General features: G+C 38.7%; 2 protein-coding genes across 2 annotated transcripts; one reads left to right on the top strand and one right to left on the bottom strand.

The window, feature by feature from the left end:
- Positions 1-3,209: 3,209 nt before the first annotated feature.
- Positions 3,210-15,902, top strand: rps6kb1a (ribosomal protein S6 kinase b, polypeptide 1a). Its single transcript, XM_042008446.1, has 15 exons — positions 3,210-3,452; positions 4,291-4,334; positions 5,227-5,347; positions 7,043-7,111; positions 7,662-7,809; positions 7,946-8,003; positions 9,749-9,849; positions 10,010-10,100; positions 10,208-10,298; positions 10,407-10,514; positions 10,611-10,673; positions 10,810-10,887; positions 11,179-11,286; positions 13,013-13,125; positions 13,408-15,902. Exons 1-15 carry the CDS (start codon positions 3,381-3,383, stop codon positions 13,670-13,672), a joined length of 1,530 nt encoding a protein of 509 aa, XP_041864380.1. The 5' UTR covers positions 3,210-3,380; the 3' UTR covers positions 13,673-15,902.
- Positions 15,903-16,023: 121 nt separating this feature from the next.
- On the bottom strand, positions 16,024-19,547 carry rnft1 (ring finger protein, transmembrane 1). The gene is made up of 9 exons (XM_042008447.1): positions 19,375-19,547; positions 18,635-19,083; positions 18,483-18,559; positions 18,292-18,392; positions 17,812-17,965; positions 17,567-17,725; positions 17,400-17,465; positions 17,204-17,305; positions 16,024-16,912 (listed from the first exon to the last, which is right to left on the bottom strand). The coding sequence occupies exons 1-9, from the start codon at positions 19,398-19,400 to the stop codon at positions 16,778-16,780; spliced, it is 1,269 nt and encodes a 422-aa protein (XP_041864381.1). The 5' UTR covers positions 19,401-19,547; the 3' UTR covers positions 16,024-16,777.
- Between the last annotated feature and the right edge of the window lie 664 nt (positions 19,548-20,211).

Raw genomic sequence — 20,211 nt, 5'->3', positions numbered from 1 at the left:
AACCCCTTTTTTTATGTTACAGCTTTGATGCTGAGCAGCACTATTATTATTATTGCCATACTTATGCCTTTGCCTCTCCAGCCAGTGCAACATTCTTTCAAAACCAAAAAGGGGAACCCAAAAGGGATTTTTCTGTCTTGTTTTGCAGTATCTTGAGGGGAAATTAATGTCCTTAGAAAACATTTAAACATTTAATTTCTGACCTCATTTGGGCCCTTCCATATATTTACGAACATGGAGAATAAGAAACGTTTGTCACTTCTTTTTCTTTGTTTTTATTTTTCTTTGTTTCTATTTTAACAGAGAGAGTCATTTTAAGATATAATCAAATATCATTGACAATATTTCAGTATTAACTGTCAATAAATTACTTGTTACTTGTAAAACTAATTCTTTTTTTTTATTCCAATTTTTTACATACTAAATCAGAAATTGCAAAGTCAGGATTTTGCTCTCTGGCTTTTGATAGATAGTAAAAAATAATCAAGTGAAAGGCTTTTTATGGCTATTTTTGTGTAATTTTCATTCAAATCTTGTTAATATTTTTCTCAATTTTCTGGCTGAAATAGGTTTTAATATTAAAGCAAATTTATAAGCACAGAGAAAAAGTTTTTTTTTTTTAATAATCTAAATTTGCTTCTGTAAAAAGATCTAAAATTTATGAACAAATACAATTAGAAAACACTGACATTTCACCAGATTTTGTCACTAAATTCATGTTTAGCATTCATTTAAATTCTGCAAAGGTCTCTTTGAATGCATTTAGTGTGAGAACATTAGTTTGATTATTGCTGCACAATTTATTCACCTCTCCGTGTGCAACATTCCTCCTACAGCATATCTGACCTGACATATATATTGCATTATCTTCAGGGATTTCGGGGATTAGTTCAGCACATGCAGAAATATGTGGTTTTTAAAGCTCATTTTACAGCCACACCTGACTCAGGTTCAGTTTACTTCGTTGTTCAGATAAAAACCCTCAGATTTTGATTGGTACTCTTCAGTTCAACATCTGTATGAAATTTTAAAAAAGAAAAAGAAAAATTAAGTTGCTGACAGCTTTGATCCTCAGTCTTAAATTAATGGCCTTTTATATTGACAAAATTCAAACAAGAGAACAAAACGCAGTCAGTTGCTATGCAAAGTGATTTTGCATGAACACAATGCTTACCTCAAGTCATCACACAGGACCCACAAAAAAGCATTGCAACTTTCTACCAGTGTCTATTCTGTTCTTTCATAAACATAAACAGAACTAAACAAAACAGAGAACAAACAGAAAGCAGATTTTGTTACCCAGGGAAGCTGGTTTTGATCATTGGGCGATTGACATAAAACAAACTATCAGGTGGATTTGTGGTGAACGCTGACTTTCTACATGAACATGTGGGGATTTCTGCAACATTTATATATTATTTTTAATATGGTAAAGGTCAGATTTGGTTTATTTTGTCCAAGATTTCTTTGTAAACAAAAACCCCATCTTTCACTGCAGCTGGAAGACTTTGCTGACTGCTTTCCACCAGCTGTGCTGAAGGAACAACAGCAGGAAGGGATTGCTGGAGATTAGATTCAAGTAATTTGGACTTAACAGGATCTCCTGTTAACCCTGTTATTATAAGTAACCCAGCTAAACCAAAAAGGGTCTTCAAGAGTCTTATCAAAATATGTTTTGGTTCTTGTTTAATTAGACTATTTGAACATGCAAAAGATAACAAAAAACAGATTTTTGTAACACATTGAGCTCACCTTAATTATTTATCTGATATTTGGAAGCCAACCACAATCTTGCATTCTTAAAAAAAGAAGAAAAAGGAGAATATTTAGCAAATTCAACTGAATATACAGACAAAAAGGACATCTGTATTTAGCAAACTTTAAGATGGTAGTTATTCAGTGGCATAGAGAAACTAGATGTGCTTAAACTTTAAAATTATACTGTCTTCATAGATAAAGAATCCCTCATCATCCACCAAATGGTTTTTCAAAGCAGGATGGAGGTTCTCTTTAAACTGTTACTGATTAAAGCAATGGCAATATAGAAGAGCTTTCTGAAATTTAGTTGCGATTCAGCTCAGATTCCCTGGAATGGAAATGAAACGCTTCAAAGTGCCACTGTGAAAATTAGTTTAAATAACACAGAATATTTATTTGATCCATTAAGGAAAATCGTATGAGTCATTATAGAATTCAGCATCATTATGTTAATGCATGATGATCAAAATTCATCTCACGCATTTTTGGGACCTTGAAAAATTCAGAATATTTAGATTTAAAAAGAACATTGTAAGGAAATAGCATCAAGTATCAGTGGAAGGTAGGAAAACTCCTGCGAGCTACATCAGTTAGTATCTGAGCAACATTGGAGGTGCTGTATAGCAGCAACAATTATCTTAATTGGACATTTCTCAGGCTAACCTCTGGTATGCTGCAATCTTCTGTTATTTCTTTAGTTTATATGTTTTAATTTAATCTAAAAAAGAAAAAAAATATGAAGTTGTATGGTACAACATAGAGCACAAAACTTTAATTCTCCAGACTATTTAGTATAATCAGAATATGTGAGGCTTTTCAGTTAAAGTTAAAAGGCTTCATTAAAGTCTGTCTATGCTGACAGGGTGCAGGGAAGGTAAAAAATGAAAAAAGAGAAGGTAATTTAAACCTAAAAAAAGAATGCCCCTTTTTGCTGCCATCTACTGGTTGGAAAAAATATAGGTTATAGATTGACTCAGTGGTGAATTATAAGAATAAGATGTGATTGTCGCAGGATGGAGACCATAGTCAGAAACTTAACCGCCAATTCTTTCTTTCTTTCTTTCTTTCTCTTCAGCAGATATGACTTATGAAAGAGAGAAAACAAAGGTGTTAATGGTATATATTAACGAAGAATTTGTTCAACTTAATTTAAGTGTCCCCGCTGTGTGTGTCGAAAACATAAAACAAGATGAGTATATATACTCCATATAAACTTGTATAACTGAACAATTTTATGGTGACTTGGAAAATACAGTGTAATAAAAAATATATATAGTTTTGCCATTTTAAAATTAAAATTAATTTTAAATTAAAACAACCATCCATCTGCGAATTTAATTTGTTTGTATTGTAAATCTTTAAATATAATGAATGCTCATTTCTGCTTTGCTGTTAAATCAAGTTGCAGATAGCTTCCAAATAAATTTGAGCCAAGTCGAGCAGGCTGAGTACTGCCGGTGGCCGACACTAGAGGCTTCCGCTGCTGTTTGCTTGTGTTGTTTTGGTTAGCAGGCTAGCTTCATGCTTTCCTCTGTAGCCGGTTGTAACGGTGATGGCTCTCACATGAGGTGGGGAAGCGGGTCTGTGTTTTCTGATTAAACGCCAAGCGAAGTGTCGTGGACATGGCCGGGGTTTTCGACATCGATTTGGATCAACCGGATGAGAATGTCTCTGACGACGAACTTGAGGATGGGGTGAGTTTACGTTTACAGCTAGGCTAATTCAGCGGCTAGTAGCAAGCGGCTAGCACTTAGCAACACTAGGGCCTGCGTCAACATCAATGGTCGGGTGTTCTTTATCGGACAGCGTACCACCCACACTTTTCCCGCGGATTCTGGTTGCGTCCCTTACAATGGTGTCCGCCCCTCAATAGAAGTCCAATTTTGTTACTTTTTTAAAAAGATTGAACTTACTTTTGACCACAACTAGAGTTCCCCTAACACACACACACGCGGACATTAATTTGCCTGTTTATATGTCACGTACTGGGTACAACTACTTGTCCGATAATGGAAATATGCTCTGCATAGGCATGTCAGTTGGGCGTTTGTTGCTGTGTAATAATGTGTTAGTTACTTGAAACACCTCAGCTTGACAGATGCTTTGACATTTTTATGGAACATATTAGTATAAACTATAAATAAATTCACTGTAGTAGAAAAACACAAGACAGAAGTCCAACCAATGCTAGCTGCACTGAGGCTAAAAGCCCCGTTAGCACTATTTTTCTAACCTGTGTAATGTTAACGAGATTTGAAAGGTTATGAGTTCATGTTTTACGTATGGCCTTACTCATACTAGCTGTCAAGTTAAATAATGCTACTAAAATACAAACCGTCTATTTAATTGCCCTACAAGTTTTATGATCTAACAGATAAGTAGACTAGTCAAAATATTTGGCTACAAAACTGACAAACTTGAACTAAAACAACGTAAAGTCTACGTAACATTTTAAAATTAATTAGGTTTAATAGTAAATGTGAATATGTTTTTGTTAATAACGTGTGCTTGCATGCGGTGTCCTGTTTTCAGGGTCAGCTCGGTGAATACATGGACCAGTGCAGTAGCTTTGAATTGTGAGTATTTACTGTGATTTCCTGCATAGGACAGTCCTATTTGTTCTCTGTGGATGACCAGAAGTTAACATTGAAAATCTCTAGCAGCAGTGATTTGATAAACAGCTTTTGTTACTCTCTTGTGCTGATTTTAGCCATTGTTATAATTATTTTGGAACATCCCTAACCAACTGATCAAGGTGTTAAATGCTTAGATTGTGAACTTTTGCAACACTAATATACAACATTTTTTTAATAATTATTTCAGGGTATTTCTTGAAACGTGCCTTTTAAGAAAGCATTTACCCAGTTTAAAATGATTCAGTCTTTACTGATTAATATCTTATCTAGATCTGTTGGAAAGTTCCATCTAATGGCTAAATGCACTTTTTCCTGTGGAGGGTGGTGAGGCTTCGGACCCTTTCCAAGCAGATATTAGGCTGAACACAAAGACAACCACTCATGCTCTCGCTTAGACCAATTTAGATGAACTGACTAACCTAAGAAACTCTGCTGTAGTTAAATAATGCTTTAGAGAACGACTTGTGCCACCAACAGGTCATCTTGAGGTGCTTAATTTTTTTTTATCAATCAACAGACTAAATTTCATAAAGCATTTTGTTGCAAAGCAAATAACTTTTATAGCCTTTTAAAGGATCTTTGTTTGAAAGAGGGATAGGAGCCACCCTAGCAGCTGACACCCATTTCACAGTCAGCTGTGTATGACCCAGAAAAAATCTGCTGTACCATCCTCACCACTGCTATGTTTAAACTTTTAGGCTCAACTTCATGAGACATTAAATTTATATTATAATAGTAGTGAATGTCCTGGAAGTTGTAAATGTAATGTTGAGTCATTCTTTTGAATGCTTTTTTTTTTCTTTACCCTTTTCCCCCCTCTTTGTTTTGCCAGTAACATGGATGACTGTGAGAAGTTTGAAATTTCAGAGAACAGCGTGAACAAAGGAACAGAGCAAATCAGGCCTGAATGTTTTGAGCTGCTAAAAGTTTTGGGGAAAGGTGGCTATGGAAAGGTAAGGGCTCTCAATCCCAAACATTTATCCAAACTTCTTCCACCAATAGTTGTCCTCCTCCTGTGTTTTCCTTTTTTAAGGTGTAACTTAACTTCAGATTTACTTTCTGAAGGCTTAGTTGGTTGTTTACCCTTCAGACAAAACTGTATGAAACCTGTTTTTAAAAGACAGTTAAATTTGGTGTTAATTAAAAACTGAGATTCTGCTTAGTTAAGATGTACAAAAATTATAATTATTTCCCAAAACTGAGAGAAACACCCACTTTGTCATTTACTATTTTTGGCTTGAGACATGCTATTACAGCCACCCACATTGTGTGGAACGGGATGTTGTATTGGTCTGAAATGTCTTTATCTAAGTGACTGGAAGTGTGTCATCCATCAGATGTACTTTGTGTTTGTTGTTGGGGAAAAATTCTTAACTTATATTATCAGATCTGATATGAAACCACCTTTTCCTTTAACTGGATAAAGTACAACTGTAAACTTAAAATCAGTCAGGATTTTAGCTGTGCAAATACCAGTTTGTTAGCAGGCTGTATTGCTTTTATTGGTTTGTCTTGGTGTTAACAGTGATCGGTTTCAGTTGTAAAACCAACTTCTTTCGTATGTTTTTTTTTCTCTTAACTGTACAATGACACTGCAAGTCAAAGTTAATTGGAAAAATTATTCAGTTTTACTTCCGTTAAAGTGGTTTTATGACTAAGAAGTCCTTTCCTGTAACTTTGGAATTTCTGAGCATTACAGAGAAGTGTTTTTTTTAAATTGCATTGATATCTTTGTCTTGCAGTTCAGGTTTTGAAAACATTTAGAGTTTGTCGGTCTTAAAACTGAGAGTCTGAACAGAGAAATGGGAAAGCTTTTGTGTTCAGAAAATGAAAGTAGTTCCAAATTTTTAATGGACTCAATTTACAGTATCACAGTCATCTTGATAGAAAGATAGCATTTATTAATTCACTGGTTACTTTACTGAGTGCACACTGTGAATATTTATTATTTCTAAATTTCATTGTGGTGCAAACATGTTCAAATAATTTGCATTTAATGTTGTAGGCAAATATGTGATGCTGCACAGCCAATGAATTCACAACTATACGTTATTTGCGGGATTTGAAAACAAACTATTAAAAAGTTTGACATAAAAATCACAAAGTTACTGGACTATCAGTCCTTCAATATTCAAGAAGATTCAAAGTGTTTTTTGTCATTTGTCCAGCAAGGAAACAAGTTTCCAGAACAACGAAAAAAATTGTTTTGAGGTAATGTCGCATCCTAGTCGTCTGCAGGTGAACGTTTCTTTCCGCTCTCTGCCATTTCACTTTTAAAATATAAGCTGCCATTTCTTACTTGCTCCAGCCTTTTATAAGGAGGGAGGAGATGGGCTTGGAGAGGGGAGAGGAGGCTCTAGATGAAATTACACCTCTAGTTCTTCACATAGCCATTTTTTTAATTCCTACAATCTAGAAACGATGAAATTCTGCTTATTGCCCCTTTAAGGTCAATAAGCTATATAAGCTAAAGCTAACACCTTCAGCGTATATAACGGAAGATGTTATTGAGATTCGGAAAGATGAGGAAATGTCTAATAAACTGTTGGCTGTGTCATCACTAGTTGAGTTGGTCATATTTCAGCCAGTATGGCTGTATGTCTTATATTAGTCATGATAAACCTTTTAAAAAAGCTCTTTTTTTACAGGTATTTCAGGTTCGGAAGGTGTCAGGTGCCAACTCTGGAAAGATATTTGCTATGAAGGTTTTAAAGAAGGTGAGTTAATCTATTCTGACCTCTCCTCAGCCACCAAAGATGCCCTCTAGTGGACATATGCTGTAGCGTAACCTTACAAAAATGATGTCTGAGTGAGCAAAAATAAAACAGTTCATTCTTGAATATTCAGTTGACCCACAGGCATCACACAAATTATCTATATCTTATATAAACTGGAAGTTACTGTGAGCCTTTTCTGGTAGCACACTGGTTTATTCAGCTATGCAGCTGAAAGGACAAGCCTCCCAAAGTACAGGCATCGGGCTCTTCTGAGCAGCTCCTTCTGTTCAGCTTGACCTCCTCTCTGCTGCTTACACAGAGCTGATATCTGTCTTTGCTTAGAAGGCCAACACATGTTCCCAGAAGCTTGAGGTTTTGGTTAATGACCTGGTTCATTGGCTTAATGAGCCAGCTGTACTTATCATTCTGCCATTCTGATTCCTGCTCTGTCTCTCCAGTTGATGCTGAAGCTTTACACATAAAATAATGGCATTCAGTCTTTTGTGTGCATGCATAAACACCCACACTATGCATTTTGTCCCTTTGCCAGGCAATGATTGTGCGTAATGCAAAGGACACGGCGCACACCAAAGCTGAGAGGAGCATTTTGGAGGAGGTGAAGCATCCTTTCATCGTGGACCTCATCTATGCCTTTCAGACTGGGGGGAAGTTGTACCTCATTCTGGAATATCTGAGCGGTGAGCATAGCGATCGCACATAAGATACACGCTAATGTTCATGGATTATCTGCCCATGCATGTTGTGATTTGCTCATGAGAAATTAGACGGATGTTTTAGTGTAGATTTGAATGTTTTTGTACGTTATGGTTGCAGGTGGGGAGTTGTTTATGCAGCTGGAAAGAGAGGGCATCTTTATGGAAGACACAGCCTGGTGAGTTACTTTCACTGGTAAATCCCAAACACATGGCATGAAATTAGAGTTTGTGTTTGTTCTGAATTATGTTCAATGTTCAAAGAAAGGTTTGGGAATTGATTCTGGTTTCAGATTTTCGCCAACAATTTTTTCATAAATTTCTTTGCTCACATCTGTGACACATTTATAAAATTAAAATGTGGATCGGCTGCAGAGCTTGTAGCTTTGCATTCTCCCCACTGTAACCAGATTCCAATGTTTTAGTCCATTTTTAATGTTTTTATTATTTATTAGTGGGAAGAATTTCTTTGCACATACAGTAAATTATCTGTCTCTCACACACACAGGCTTTCACATTGGGTTGAGATGAAAGTAACAGATTTATTTTGGTGAATCTTGAGAACAGGGTGGCACAACTAGCTTCCAAAGCTGTTGATCGCCACTTGCTGTTTTTGTTTTAACATGCCTGTACAGTTGTTGGGAAACTTGTATGGATTGTATGGAAAATATGATTGTATTCTTCCAGGAACCAGTCGACAACACATAAATGCAGATGTTCAGCATGTTCCTCAAACAGGAAATTTAGGTCATAAGGGCTTTTGTCCATGCAGCACTTTTTCCTGAGTGCCAGAGCTTCTATGTAATTGTTCCCAATGAGTAGTGTGTGTGGCTGCCAACAGGCATTTTTTGTGCAGCTGTTCCAAAAACTTTAGGTTGAATATCTAACTTTTCAGAAGGGCGCTGGTGTCATTGTAGTGGTTTTTATTCAGGCATGCAACCATACAAGAGGAGAAGCTGTCACCCTGGTAACCATGAGAATGAAAGACTAGAATTTTCTCAGTGTCAGCTAGCTTGACTCTGACTTGTCAGACAGAAACAAAAAGAACAAAGCATGACATCCATCCCTTTCCTGCTGCTATCTGCACAAAAAAAGACATTATAGGAACAAATTGGCCCGGCACTAAAGGTTGATGGTAATATTATTAATCACGTGTTGGTGAAGAAGCAGCTAAATAATCTGCAGTCTGTCCTGCAGATGACTGATCATCTCCAAACCCTGTGATACTAGCCCTACTAAAAATGTTCCTTTAATTAGTCTTAAGCATGCCTGAAACTGGACTCCTCTAATAGTAGCACTTCCACATGACTGATATGCATTGTACAGCAGTCTCAGACGGATTTTGTCATACATTAACATCTCTGCATTGCGAGTGTTAGCTAGAGTTGTGGCAGGCTGATCCGTTGGCAGTTTTAGGGCAAGTGTTGTACCTTTTGTGCTCGTGGTAGACAAACAGTTTTAAACAAATTGCAGAATTCCAAATAGCATGCTAATACAATGCAAATGGATAGAGCTGGTTTATTACAGAACAGCAGTTAAAGTAGAGATGCACTGTCAGGGTGTTGTTTGCATAGAAACACTTACAAAAACCTCAGAGTCAGATAGCTTCTTTTATTGAAATGCTGACAGGAAGTACTTCCCAGCCAGTTTTTCTCTGGCAGAAAAGCATGATGTGGACACAGACCCTTAGAGTTTAGGTGCATGAAAACAGATATGTGGCACTGTGGCAGTGTGAGGGTTAGATGGAACGGGGACAGACACTTGCAGTACCTGTGCTTTGTTTGTAAATATAGGATGCAGATAAAAATAGTGATTTATATAATATACCAACATACCAAATGAATAAGGGTTTTGAATAAGGGAAAATAAGTGGTATAGAAGTATTTGATTTTACTATTTGTTGTCTTTTTTTTTCTGTTGACAGTTTTTATCTAGCTGAAATTTCAATGGCGCTGGGTCATCTGCACCAGAAAGGCATCATCTATAGAGACTTAAAGCCTGAGAACATCATGCTCAGCAACACTGGTATGTGACTGAGCAAAATGCTAATTAAAAGGTCACATCTAAATGCATGAACGTAATAAATGTGACATTTTCCCCTCTCCCTTTTTTTTATACATAATAGTTAATTTGTTGTTTATTTTGGTGTTTAGTTTCCTTTAATGTCATCTGCATCTACTTTCAGGACACGTGAAGCTGACAGACTTTGGTCTGTGCAAAGAGTCCATTCACGATGGAACAGTCACCCACACCTTCTGTGGCACCATTGAATACATGTACGGCACACACAAAACATCTGTGTGTTTAGGTGTGTTTCTACTTCTTACTTTTGTAGTTTGTTTGCTGTAACACCGTTTCCTCCTCCTCCTCTCTCGTTCCTCAGGGCTCCAGAGATCCTAATGAGGAGTGGACACAATCGAGCCGTGGACTGGTGGAGTCTGGGAGCGCTCATGTACGACATGCTGACAGGAGCAGTAAGTATAAAGCTATCAGTATTGTAGTCACATTGCTAATGTACGTAAACATTAAATGAAGCATTACATGTAGCTGAGCACTCATAGTGACCTGCTACTCTCTTTTAGCCTCCATTCACGGGTGAAAACCGAAAGAAAACAATTGACAAAATCTTGAAATGCAAACTCAGCCTTCCACCTTACCTCACACAAGAAGCCAGGGACCTCCTAAAAAAGGTCAGTGGGTAAATCCTCCCTAGTTCCCCATGACTTACATTTACTGCAACATCTGAAAACACAGAGAATTTTTTTTTCTTTTCTTTTTTTTTGCAGCTGCTAAAACGAAGTGCCTCAACAAGACTCGGGGCGGGACCGGGAGATTCTGCTGAGGTTCAGGTAAACAGAATCACTAGTATTTACAGGTTAAGTTTTAATATCCTGGCTTAGGATGTAATGCAGTTACTCAAAAAAGTATTAAATCTTTGAGGACTTGCTGATGCTTGTACATCCTTGGTATTGTTGTCTTCTCCAGGTCCACCTATTCTTCCGTCATATAAACTGGGATGACCTCCTTGCTCGCAAAGTAGAGCCTCCATTTAAACCATTTTTGGTGAGTTTGGCTTCTGTGTGGCGACTTCCTGTAACCTGTCAGAGCTCTGGGGTCGCCTCTGAAACGACATATATTCAAAAATATTCTTGAAATATAAAAAACAAAACACATTATCTCTTATTTGGACACAGGCTGGTGCAGAATTATCCCCAGCCTCTTGTTGCCTCTTCATGCTCTCTCATTCCTACACACTGGTCCATATCAAACAGTTGTTTCTACTGCCTGGTGTTTCACAGTCTGAAACCTTTTCTGTTCCTGCTTGGATATTAACAGATATCCTTCTTTTTGCAGCAATCAGCTGATGATGCCAGCCAGTTTGACTCCAAGTTCACCAGCCAGACTCCAGTAGATAGCCCTGATGACTCCACGCTCAGTGAAAGTGCTAATCAAGTCTTCCTGGTGGGTATCTGGTACCATCCCAGTAGTATCTGTACTGACAGGTTTAGCTTTATTGTGAGTATGTAGATTACTAAAACACTATGCCTTGAGTCTGCATGTGCCAGTGCGCCATCATAAAAATATGGAAAATATTATTTTCAGAAATCTGTATGTGAGTTGTAAAATCACAACATATCTGGATGTTTGCAAAATGTAACTTAGTGTATCCTCTGAAGCCTGGTACACACAACGATTTTTTAATCTTATGAGATTTTTTATTCAAGACCTCACACGTGAAGATAAAAAATCAGGCATTTAACAGTTTTGATCATAATGTGTGTGGTGGCTCTGATAATCTAATGACAGAACAACACAAACATAACGATTCTGTCCCGCAAGTGAGCTACAATCTAGTCCTCCGAGCCGGACATCTCACGTGACCAAACGTGATCTAACAAAAACGCAGAAGAAGAACCATAGCAACAACGGGCACAAAACGTAGAAGAAGAACCATAGCAACAACCGGAAAACACAACACCCAGCATGGAAGAGACGAGGGAATGATGGTGGTCTTGGGACTATTATTAACAGAAAAAGCCAGAACTGAAAAAATAACAGACTGGAGACGAACGTCCGAATGTCCACCCTACTCCCTAACCCCTCCTTCACTACATAGGGCTGCACTATATAGCACACTACATAGTGACTCATTCTCTTGGAGATTCGGACACGAAGCTGCCTATTTTTTCCTCGCGGCAAACCACGTGACTGCCGCCGTCACCACGGCAACCACAACCCGCATCAAGATGTCATTCCAAATCCAATCCAAAGTTGTGTGTAAATATTTTTATTTTTATTCATTATCATTATTCATTATGTTTATTCTTTGTTTGTTTGCTTACAGGTAATTTCGCGCAGCTCAATTTTTTTCTCCTTGCGCCATGTTGAGCTTCTGCCCGCAATGCATTGTGGTCTATATTGACCCCTCTAGTAACCATCAATGCTCACTACTTTTCAAGATGCATTGTGGGTAATTTTAAGTGCTCTACTTTTTTCTTTCTGGACATTCAGACACTCCGACAAAATGGCGTGACCCCTAAGTAGGGCACTATGTAGGGAGTAAGGAGCACATTCGGACTGAGCCACGGACTTTATTTACTTCCTCGTTCACCAGCCAGCTCGCTCTCTGATTAGCTAGATTCCGTACCACGTCACCAGCCACGCAGTCAGAAGGAATTTTCTGTTTTTGATGACAGTTAATGTAAGGCAGATGCCCTGTAATCACTCAAATAAGAGATTGCTGATTACAAAGGAAAAAAGATCAATGTTTCAGAAGTATTTAGTCAGCATTAAAGACTGTGAGGCTACAACACTAATGTTGTAGGTGATGTTGCAAAACTGTAGTGGGCTAGGTGTTTTGGTTCAACGGACTAACACTCTTGCCTGTTTGTGTGTAGTCTGGAAATAGATATGTGAGACTGAGGCCAAGGCTGGACAATTTGCCTTCTGTTTTTTTTTCTTTTTTTTTTTTTTCTCAACAATCAGGTCTTACGAGAATCAGTTAATACATCCCATCTGTTTTACTCCTGGTTTTCCTGGAAGCTTCGCTCACTGTTACACCACATTGCATGATATGGTTTAGTCCATGTTTGATTGCTCATCATCAGCTGTGGGTTGTTTTTGGAAATACAGCCTTTGAAGAGGTGGACTTACATCGCACTGTTTTTGTCTCCCACCTTTTTCCCAGGGTTTCACATACGTAGCTCCATCTGTGCTTGAAAACGTTAAGGAGAAGTTCTCTTTTGAGCCAAAGGTCCGCTCACCGCGGAAGTTCCCTGGAAGCCCAAGAACACCTGTGAGGTAACAGCATGTACTCTTGAATCTTATTGACTTTTCCAAAACAAGTCTCCCACTCACTGATGATTCACTTGCTGACCTTGTAAAAGTAGCCTGTCTGAGTCTGTTGTCTAAAGGGCTGGTGTGACTTTTCTTCTTCAGTGAAGTGACAGCTGGTTGTGGTGGTTTTAGAATATTTGACCTCTTTTTAAAATTAAAAATCACAAAGTGAAACATGGCTGCTGTTGTGACCTTGTGTGTGTAGCCTTGGAGAATAACACAAGTATCCTGTTTCTTTTTCCAAAGTCCATTGAAGTTTGCAGGAGGGGACTGCTGGCTCCGGGGACCCTTGCTGACCAGCAGCCCATCCCTGCCGTCCTCCAGCAGCTTTGTGGACCAACCTATGGAGGTGTCAACAGTGGAGCAAATGGACACAAGCAGCAGTGGCACCTCTGAGGTGTCTGCTCCCCTTCCCATAAGACACCCTTCAGGCATCAGTGCAGGACCCTACAAAAAGCAGGCCTATCCCATGAACTCCAAGCGGCCTGAACACCTGCGAATGAACCTATGACGCTTGGCTTGCACATGAACTTTAGCGGTCTTTCAATTTCTTCTCCTCTTCCTTTTTATTATTTTATTTTAGATACTTTATGATTTTTTTTTTTTTTTTTTTTTTTTTGGGGAAAACTTGACTGACACTGTCAACGCTGATCACCAGCTCTTCCAGCAGCGCCTTCCCTGCCTTGGCCTCCCAGTTCCTCTTTACTCAGCCTAGCTTCCTCAGCCTCATGGGGATTGTCAGCTGATTTCTGATCATTAAGTGGAGTGCAAATTCAATTATATGGTTTTCTTCTTCTTGGTGAGGTGGTTTTGGTGTACCCATCTGGCATTATCGAATGACTGTCTGGTACTCCTTTATCTTAAAGTCTGCACTGTTACTTGTTGCAACTAGTTACCAGAAAGGAGATCCTCTTATCCAAAATCTGCAGGATTTGATGGTGGATCAAATAACAGGCATGGAGAAAGAACAGAAGGACATCCCGTATGGAATTGTATCTGCTGCAAATAAAATCCCATATGAGTGCTCTTTGGTGTGCAGATCCATCTGTTCTTTTTCCATCATTTCCCTGTCAACATGCCTTTTTCACCTCTCTGTAGCATTTTCCCAATAAATACATCATCTCGTTGCCTTTGTCATGGGAGCGTGGGTCAGGAGAAGTAGTGGAGCATGACTAACGGAAAAGCATCCACAAAAGGATGATTGAAATCTCACTGTGGGCATCACTTCCACCACAACCATGACCAAATACTGGCACTGCTTCACTTCTATGACTGGAATGTTGGCTTTAGGACTTCTGTCTAAAAGCACTGCTCAGTTCCTTTGTTTTGAATGTAAACACTCCAAAAGCCCTTTTTTATGTGTCACTTAAATCTCCTGTGCTTATTTCACTCCTGCAGTCTCTGACCACTATGATTGCTTGAGACCAACGTGCTTGATGACCCAAAACACACCGAGCCAGATTGGTATCACTGCCTTTTACCAGTTCAGGCTGCATTCAAAGCTTTTGAGTGTTTCTTTTTGTTCCAGTAACAAGGCTCTTAGTGACCATACGGGATAAACCCAAATTCTTGTTAGCGGACCGTCAACCAACACCTGTTCGAGCTGAGATGTTTGAGGTGTTTGCGATGTGATGCTGTGATGTGAAACTCCTTAATCCTTTATAAAAACTGACCGCAGGGTTTGAAGCAGATTGTTTAAACTGTAATCCAAATACTTGGAGTTAACTGAAAAGGCCAAAAGTACTGTTTTGATTAGCCAAAACATTTTGAAATATTAGAAAACTGATTTATCAAAGATTTCAAATGTTTTCATGTGACTTTTAATCATGCTGACTTTGTTTCGTGTATGATTGTTTTTGCAACAATGCAGATTTTTTTCCAACATGTTTGGGGCTTTTGGTTGTAATAACAGATCAGTGTCCAGCTGAACGTTCTCCTTCTACCATTCCGGTACAGCTGTATTTTAGAGCAGTTACTCTACTTTAATCCACTTTTGTATTTATTTCAAGGGCCGTTGTGCTTCGCTGCATTATGCACACTATGCAATCTATGTATTTATTTTGTAATATGACTATGGCAGCAGAATGTGTGATTTCCTATGTCATAATGTTAATGTACAATTTTTTTTTTGTTTCCACACAACACCCAACCTCAAATGCAGCTTTTAATTTAAAATTGGCTCAGATGTCTTACAGTATTTATTTTGTGCCATATTATCACATTCAGAAGGGATGTTCTTAAGACATTTTAATATTTAAGACATGAATAATTCTTGTTCCAAACTTTTCTTGGGTGCAGTGCTTGAAGCAAGGATGACAACTAAAAAATAATGGAGTGGCATTGTGCCTTGGGTTACAGTGTACATTATGTATGTACATATAGCTGTAAATTAGAGTGTATGGAATATTCTGGGATTGACTCGGTTCCTCTTAGGCCTCTCTAGGATGCACATATCTTTGCTTTACCGGTTCATTGTGATATCAAGCGTGGGATCATTTGTGTGACTTAGTTAGGTCTACAGGAGGTTACGCTTCAGTAGCACCTTCCAGAAAGAGAAGTTTGACAACGACCATCTCGTCAAGTTTACTTCATGTGGAGAAACATCTGTTGATAGGGGATGTTTTTTGATCACTGGTGGGCATTGAGCATTATTTCTGTTTGCAGTCCTCAATTCAAAGGGTGGATGTTTGAATGACATTAATCATGTACATAATGGATTCACAATAAATACATTAAATTCACTGATGTTTCTGAGCCATGGAGGTCAACACAAACCAGTCTTTACATTTGAATTTTTTAAGCTTTCACTTCATCCTTTAGCTGTTCCCAGTCTGCTACAGAAAGCAAGTCAAAACTCAGCAGTAAATCAAATGTAGATCTTTATTCAGATAGTTTATGATTAAAAATAAAGGTGAAATGATTTTAATACATAAAATAGATCCCAGTCTTTGGTTGTTTTTTATATTTTTTAAAAAAAAGAGTAATCTCACCCTTATAGAAAAATAATTTATGAGTTAGTCAATGACAAATGTACACAAAGCTGAAAGAAATATGCAAGCCTACTCCAACATGTAGGATTGAATGTTTCAGCCTGTTGTCACATCTTATTGTGTACATGGTCGTCAGCCCTCCATCTGCACACGGAGCAGTTGGTTTGAGTGGAAAATTTAACACTCTTGAGCAGAGACAGAAGGCTGCTCACTCATTGTTACAAATCAAACACTGGATAAGACGGTTTGTGTGCTGCATTTGTTCAAATGTATGAAAAAGGAAAAGTTTAAAATACTTTTTTTCATCTATATAACTCTTCTACTCCCATATTTACAAGAAACCATTTCAAATTTCTGCCCCTTTACGAGAATTTGTTGCCTTGAAAAGGTAAATAAAAACAACACGAAAGGAAATAACTTCAAGTGGGATTAACAAAAAATATATATAACTGAGGACATAATTTTCCATTGGAAGTTGTAAAAGAAAAAGTCAAACTTTGGCCCACAGAGGAGCCCAGCTCTTAGCCAAGAACTGAAACAGTGTGCGCGACATTGCCCGTCAGTGGAGTTTGAAAATCATACTACAAAGAAGCTAATATACCTAAAGGTTCAGTGTGTGTGCGTTATTAATAAATCTGCAGGTGAGGAGATGTAGCTCCATCCCTCCATTTGTAGACCTTCTCTGTGATGACTGTGCGACACAGGGGGCAGCTCTTCTCTCGATTAAACCAAAGAGCGATGCATTCATCACAGAAAATGTGCTGCAGAGAAATAAAATCACGTCATGATGTGTAGAACGGATTCAAGAACAAAATGTGAGATTGGTTAAACTGCATGGATTATAATTAGATAAATACGAAAAAGAGTTGTGAAAAACACCCAAACAAGGTGTGCAAGGAAAACCTGACCCATGATCTGTCTATATTTAAATAATGTCAACTCTTTTGAATATTATAAAGATATTATTAAATATACAATGATCATTCTCACATCTCCAGCACATCTGGCTAGCTCGCTTCTCTATGCAGCCTTGTGCACACTAATGGTTTTACCTGACATAGCAGAGCTCGAGGCTCCCTGTACTCCCCCTGGCAGATGGGACACACATCTCCAGCCTCGCTGCACTGACCCCTTGTTGCAGCTGTGCCTGTATGCTAGAAAAATAAAAGCAAAACATAAACACTCCTATACAGCTGCTTGCCAAGTCTGGACAGTTACCGTTTAAGTATGAAGTTGTGAACCACAGACCTCGCCCACTAGAAGCATCTTCACAGTTTTCAGCAAAGACATCCACTGGCTGTAGAATCCTAAAAGCTTAAAGTGAAAGACTTCTATTTAATCTATTAATGTAGACAGGTTATCAACATTAATAGATAAAAAAAAAAAAAATCAGTTGCATGTTTGTGGGATCGTACCTTTAATATGAGGTAGAGCAAGGCCAGCAGGACCCCCAGTGTGAGCCCAGGGGTGCCTTCCGTCTCCTGGTAGGTGACCAAGTAGCGGAACCACAGAGGAACAGGTGCTGTAGCCTGGTACATTTGACCCAGCTCCTCAGTCAACATCAGCCACTGCCCCTGAAGACATAAACAAGATTAGGACACTTCCAGTACGTTTTTCTTTACTTGATCAACAATCCCAAGGACAAATCTGCATGTCCTACCTGTGTTCTGTAGGTCACCAGTGAGGAGGGCAGCAGCAGGATAAGGCACTTAATTCCCATAAAGAGGAACTTTATTATGAAGTTAGTGACGCCAACTGCCCAAAGAATCTCCCAGAAACCCAGCGGCTCGATGGATGGACTGAGGAAGATGAGGCTAGAGGGAAGTTAATATTCAGGTTGAAAATATTCTCTTTCACACATTTTACTGGATGTCTGATTTAGCCATTTAATTCTTTCACTCTTTTACCAGTTAAGAAGATGTTCTGTTGTTAAAAATCAAGATATACTGAAATGATTTGGCAGGTAAAAAAATCACAACAAAGAGAAGCATCCCAAACAGCATCAGTGACACAGAACACCTTATATTTCTTGGAACAAGGGAAAAAAAACTAAAAAAAAAAGAGGCAATAAACATCTGCACTGACTTCGTAACTATGTATATAGAGCAGAAAAAAATAAAGATAAGTGATTGGGCCTCACCAATGGTAAAGTGTCTCAGTGAGAAAGGTGTAGTAAAGCAGGAGGGTGGAGGACACCAGGAAGAGAAGCAACCACATGCACTGCAGCTTCGAGTGACGATCCTGAGGATGTACACAGGTAAAAACCAAGTTTTACGAATTTTAACAGTCATATTTGGAAATGCTGCAAATTACTGTATTTTCAGCTCTTACCTGAAAAAAGACTTGAGTTTGGATGTTTTTATTCACATATAAGAAAGTTGTTAGGAGGCCAACTCCAACTGCTAAACCTGGTAAAAGATGAGAGATTAGAAGTTGTGTGTTTACAGTTGCAATCAGTTGGTGTCAGCTGAACTCGTCCTCACCTAGAGCATGTTGGATGACCAGTTTAGAACACAGTATGACAAGGAAAGGAAGACTCTTTTGAAGCCAGCGGAAGAGACAGCGAAGCTCAGAAAAGGAGGTGCTGGGTTCTCCTGAATCCAGATCAGAATCTGGGGGGTCAATCTCAAGGTCTGAATTGCTGTGATGGTGCGCTCGAGTATGTCCGTGTGAATGTGAGTGGGAGTGGCTGTTGGAGTTGACCCTGGACCTCCTGGATGATGCACCTCCACTTGACTCCCCAGTCATGGACACCCGCACCTCGCTGCTCTCAGCACCGGTGGCGGCGGCTGTAGTAACCGGTGCCCGGGTGAGAAGCTCTGGTTGCAGAGTTAGGGATAAACCATTTCCTGCATGAGCACCCCGCTCGCTTGAATCAGGCTGCATTACAGTAGGAGACTCCCCCAGTTTCAGTGCTCTTCTGAAATCACTCCTGTGAAACAAACAAGTCAGTAGCAGATTAGTTAAAGATTGTTTTAACTAGATGATTGTTGCTGGCTCTCAAGTTTTGTTTCTTTAACACAATTAGCAACCAATAACTGGCCTAAATAACATTACCTAAATCAATCCACTTTCACAGCAATTAATATAGACAGTTTAATCAGGTATATCGAGAAAGTAGGTTAGTGACTGAGACAGGTAACAGCTGTTTCCGAAAGAGAGCTAGCCATTAGCATTAGCAACCAAGCCAACAGATGTTTTCTATAATAAAGCTTCAGCTCACCTATCATTCTGCACCCGGAGTTTCATGGTAAGTCCCTGGACCCCATCTAGTACAAAACCCAAGTCGCCCAAAGAAACGAAAGCTAAAGTAAACCAAAAAATAAAACTAAGTTGTTAGCTCTTAAGCTAAGCCGCTAAGGACATTTTGACGTTGTAAGCTACCTTCTTCGACTGGATTTTTACGGCGTATCGGGGGTAATATTGTACACTATCACCATCTACTGGGCATCTTTTATAACTACACTCATTCAAAACGTATTCGTACAAAATCAGTACTTACTTTATATTTCCTTTATTTAATGTATGGGCTATTTCTGTTATATGACTAATTAATTTATTTTATATTCTTGCTAGGCTAGGAAAAGAAAAAACAAAAAGTGACAGTGAAGCTAAAATGTTTTCATACTAGTACTGAGTAACACAACGACTCACAGTTGTTTGTTCACACAGCATTTATCTAGAAACCAGTTATTCACAGGACATTTATGGGGAAAGCATTGGTATATCATTTTAATCCATTTGACTGCTATGTTTTTAATGTCACCTCAAGATTTTGTTTCACAGCTCACCTGAGAGAGCAGCTGTGACTTGGTCCTTGTTGGTCACAGCCTTCACCGTTGGTGTTAACCTTTATTTCTGTGGTCTTACAGAGCATTTGCAATGAAAGCGACACCAACAAGGGGCACAAAATCCCCGCTCTTAGAAATGAGGATCGCAACCCCAGTCTGCCAGTCCAGGGGTTTCTCCATATTATCCATGCAGTGTTGTACTGGAGTATCAGCCAACTGGAGAGCCTCCAAAACCTCATCTAAAAGTAGTCAAATATCACTGACAGGTA

The sequence above is a fragment of the Melanotaenia boesemani genome, chromosome 15, assembly GCF_017639745.1.
Source record: "Melanotaenia boesemani isolate fMelBoe1 chromosome 15, fMelBoe1.pri, whole genome shotgun sequence".
NCBI classification, from domain to species: Eukaryota; Metazoa; Chordata; class Actinopteri; order Atheriniformes; family Melanotaeniidae; genus Melanotaenia; species Melanotaenia boesemani.
The sequence above is the reverse complement of the archived record's forward strand: the minus strand, read 5'-3'. Positions and strand labels throughout refer to the sequence as shown.

What these genes read in the sequence shown, in the direction of transcription:
- rps6kb1a (XM_042008446.1), top strand. Translation starts at nt 3,381, where the DNA reads ATGGCCGGGGTTTTCGACATCGATTTGGATCAACCGGATGAGAATGTC. An exon ending in TGTGGCACCATTGAATACAT is followed by an intron (nt 10,101 to 10,207) that starts GTACGGCACACA and finishes CTCGTTCCTCAG; the next exon opens with GGCTCCAGAGATCCTAATGA. An exon ending in CCAGGGACCTCCTAAAAAAG is followed by an intron (nt 10,515 to 10,610) that starts GTCAGTGGGTAA and finishes TTTTTTTTGCAG; the next exon opens with CTGCTAAAACGAAGTGCCTC.
- rnft1 (XM_042008447.1), bottom strand. Translation starts at nt 19,400, where the DNA reads ATGAAACTCCGGGTGCAGAATGATAG. An exon ending in GGTCATCCAACATGCTCTAG is followed by an intron (nt 18,560 to 18,634) that starts GTGAGGACGAGT and finishes ATCTTTTACCAG; the next exon opens with GTTTAGCAGTTGGAGTTGGC. An exon ending in TGCTCTACCTCATATTAAAG is followed by an intron (nt 17,466 to 17,566) that starts GTACGATCCCAC and finishes TTTCACTTTAAG; the next exon opens with CTTTTAGGATTCTACAGCCA.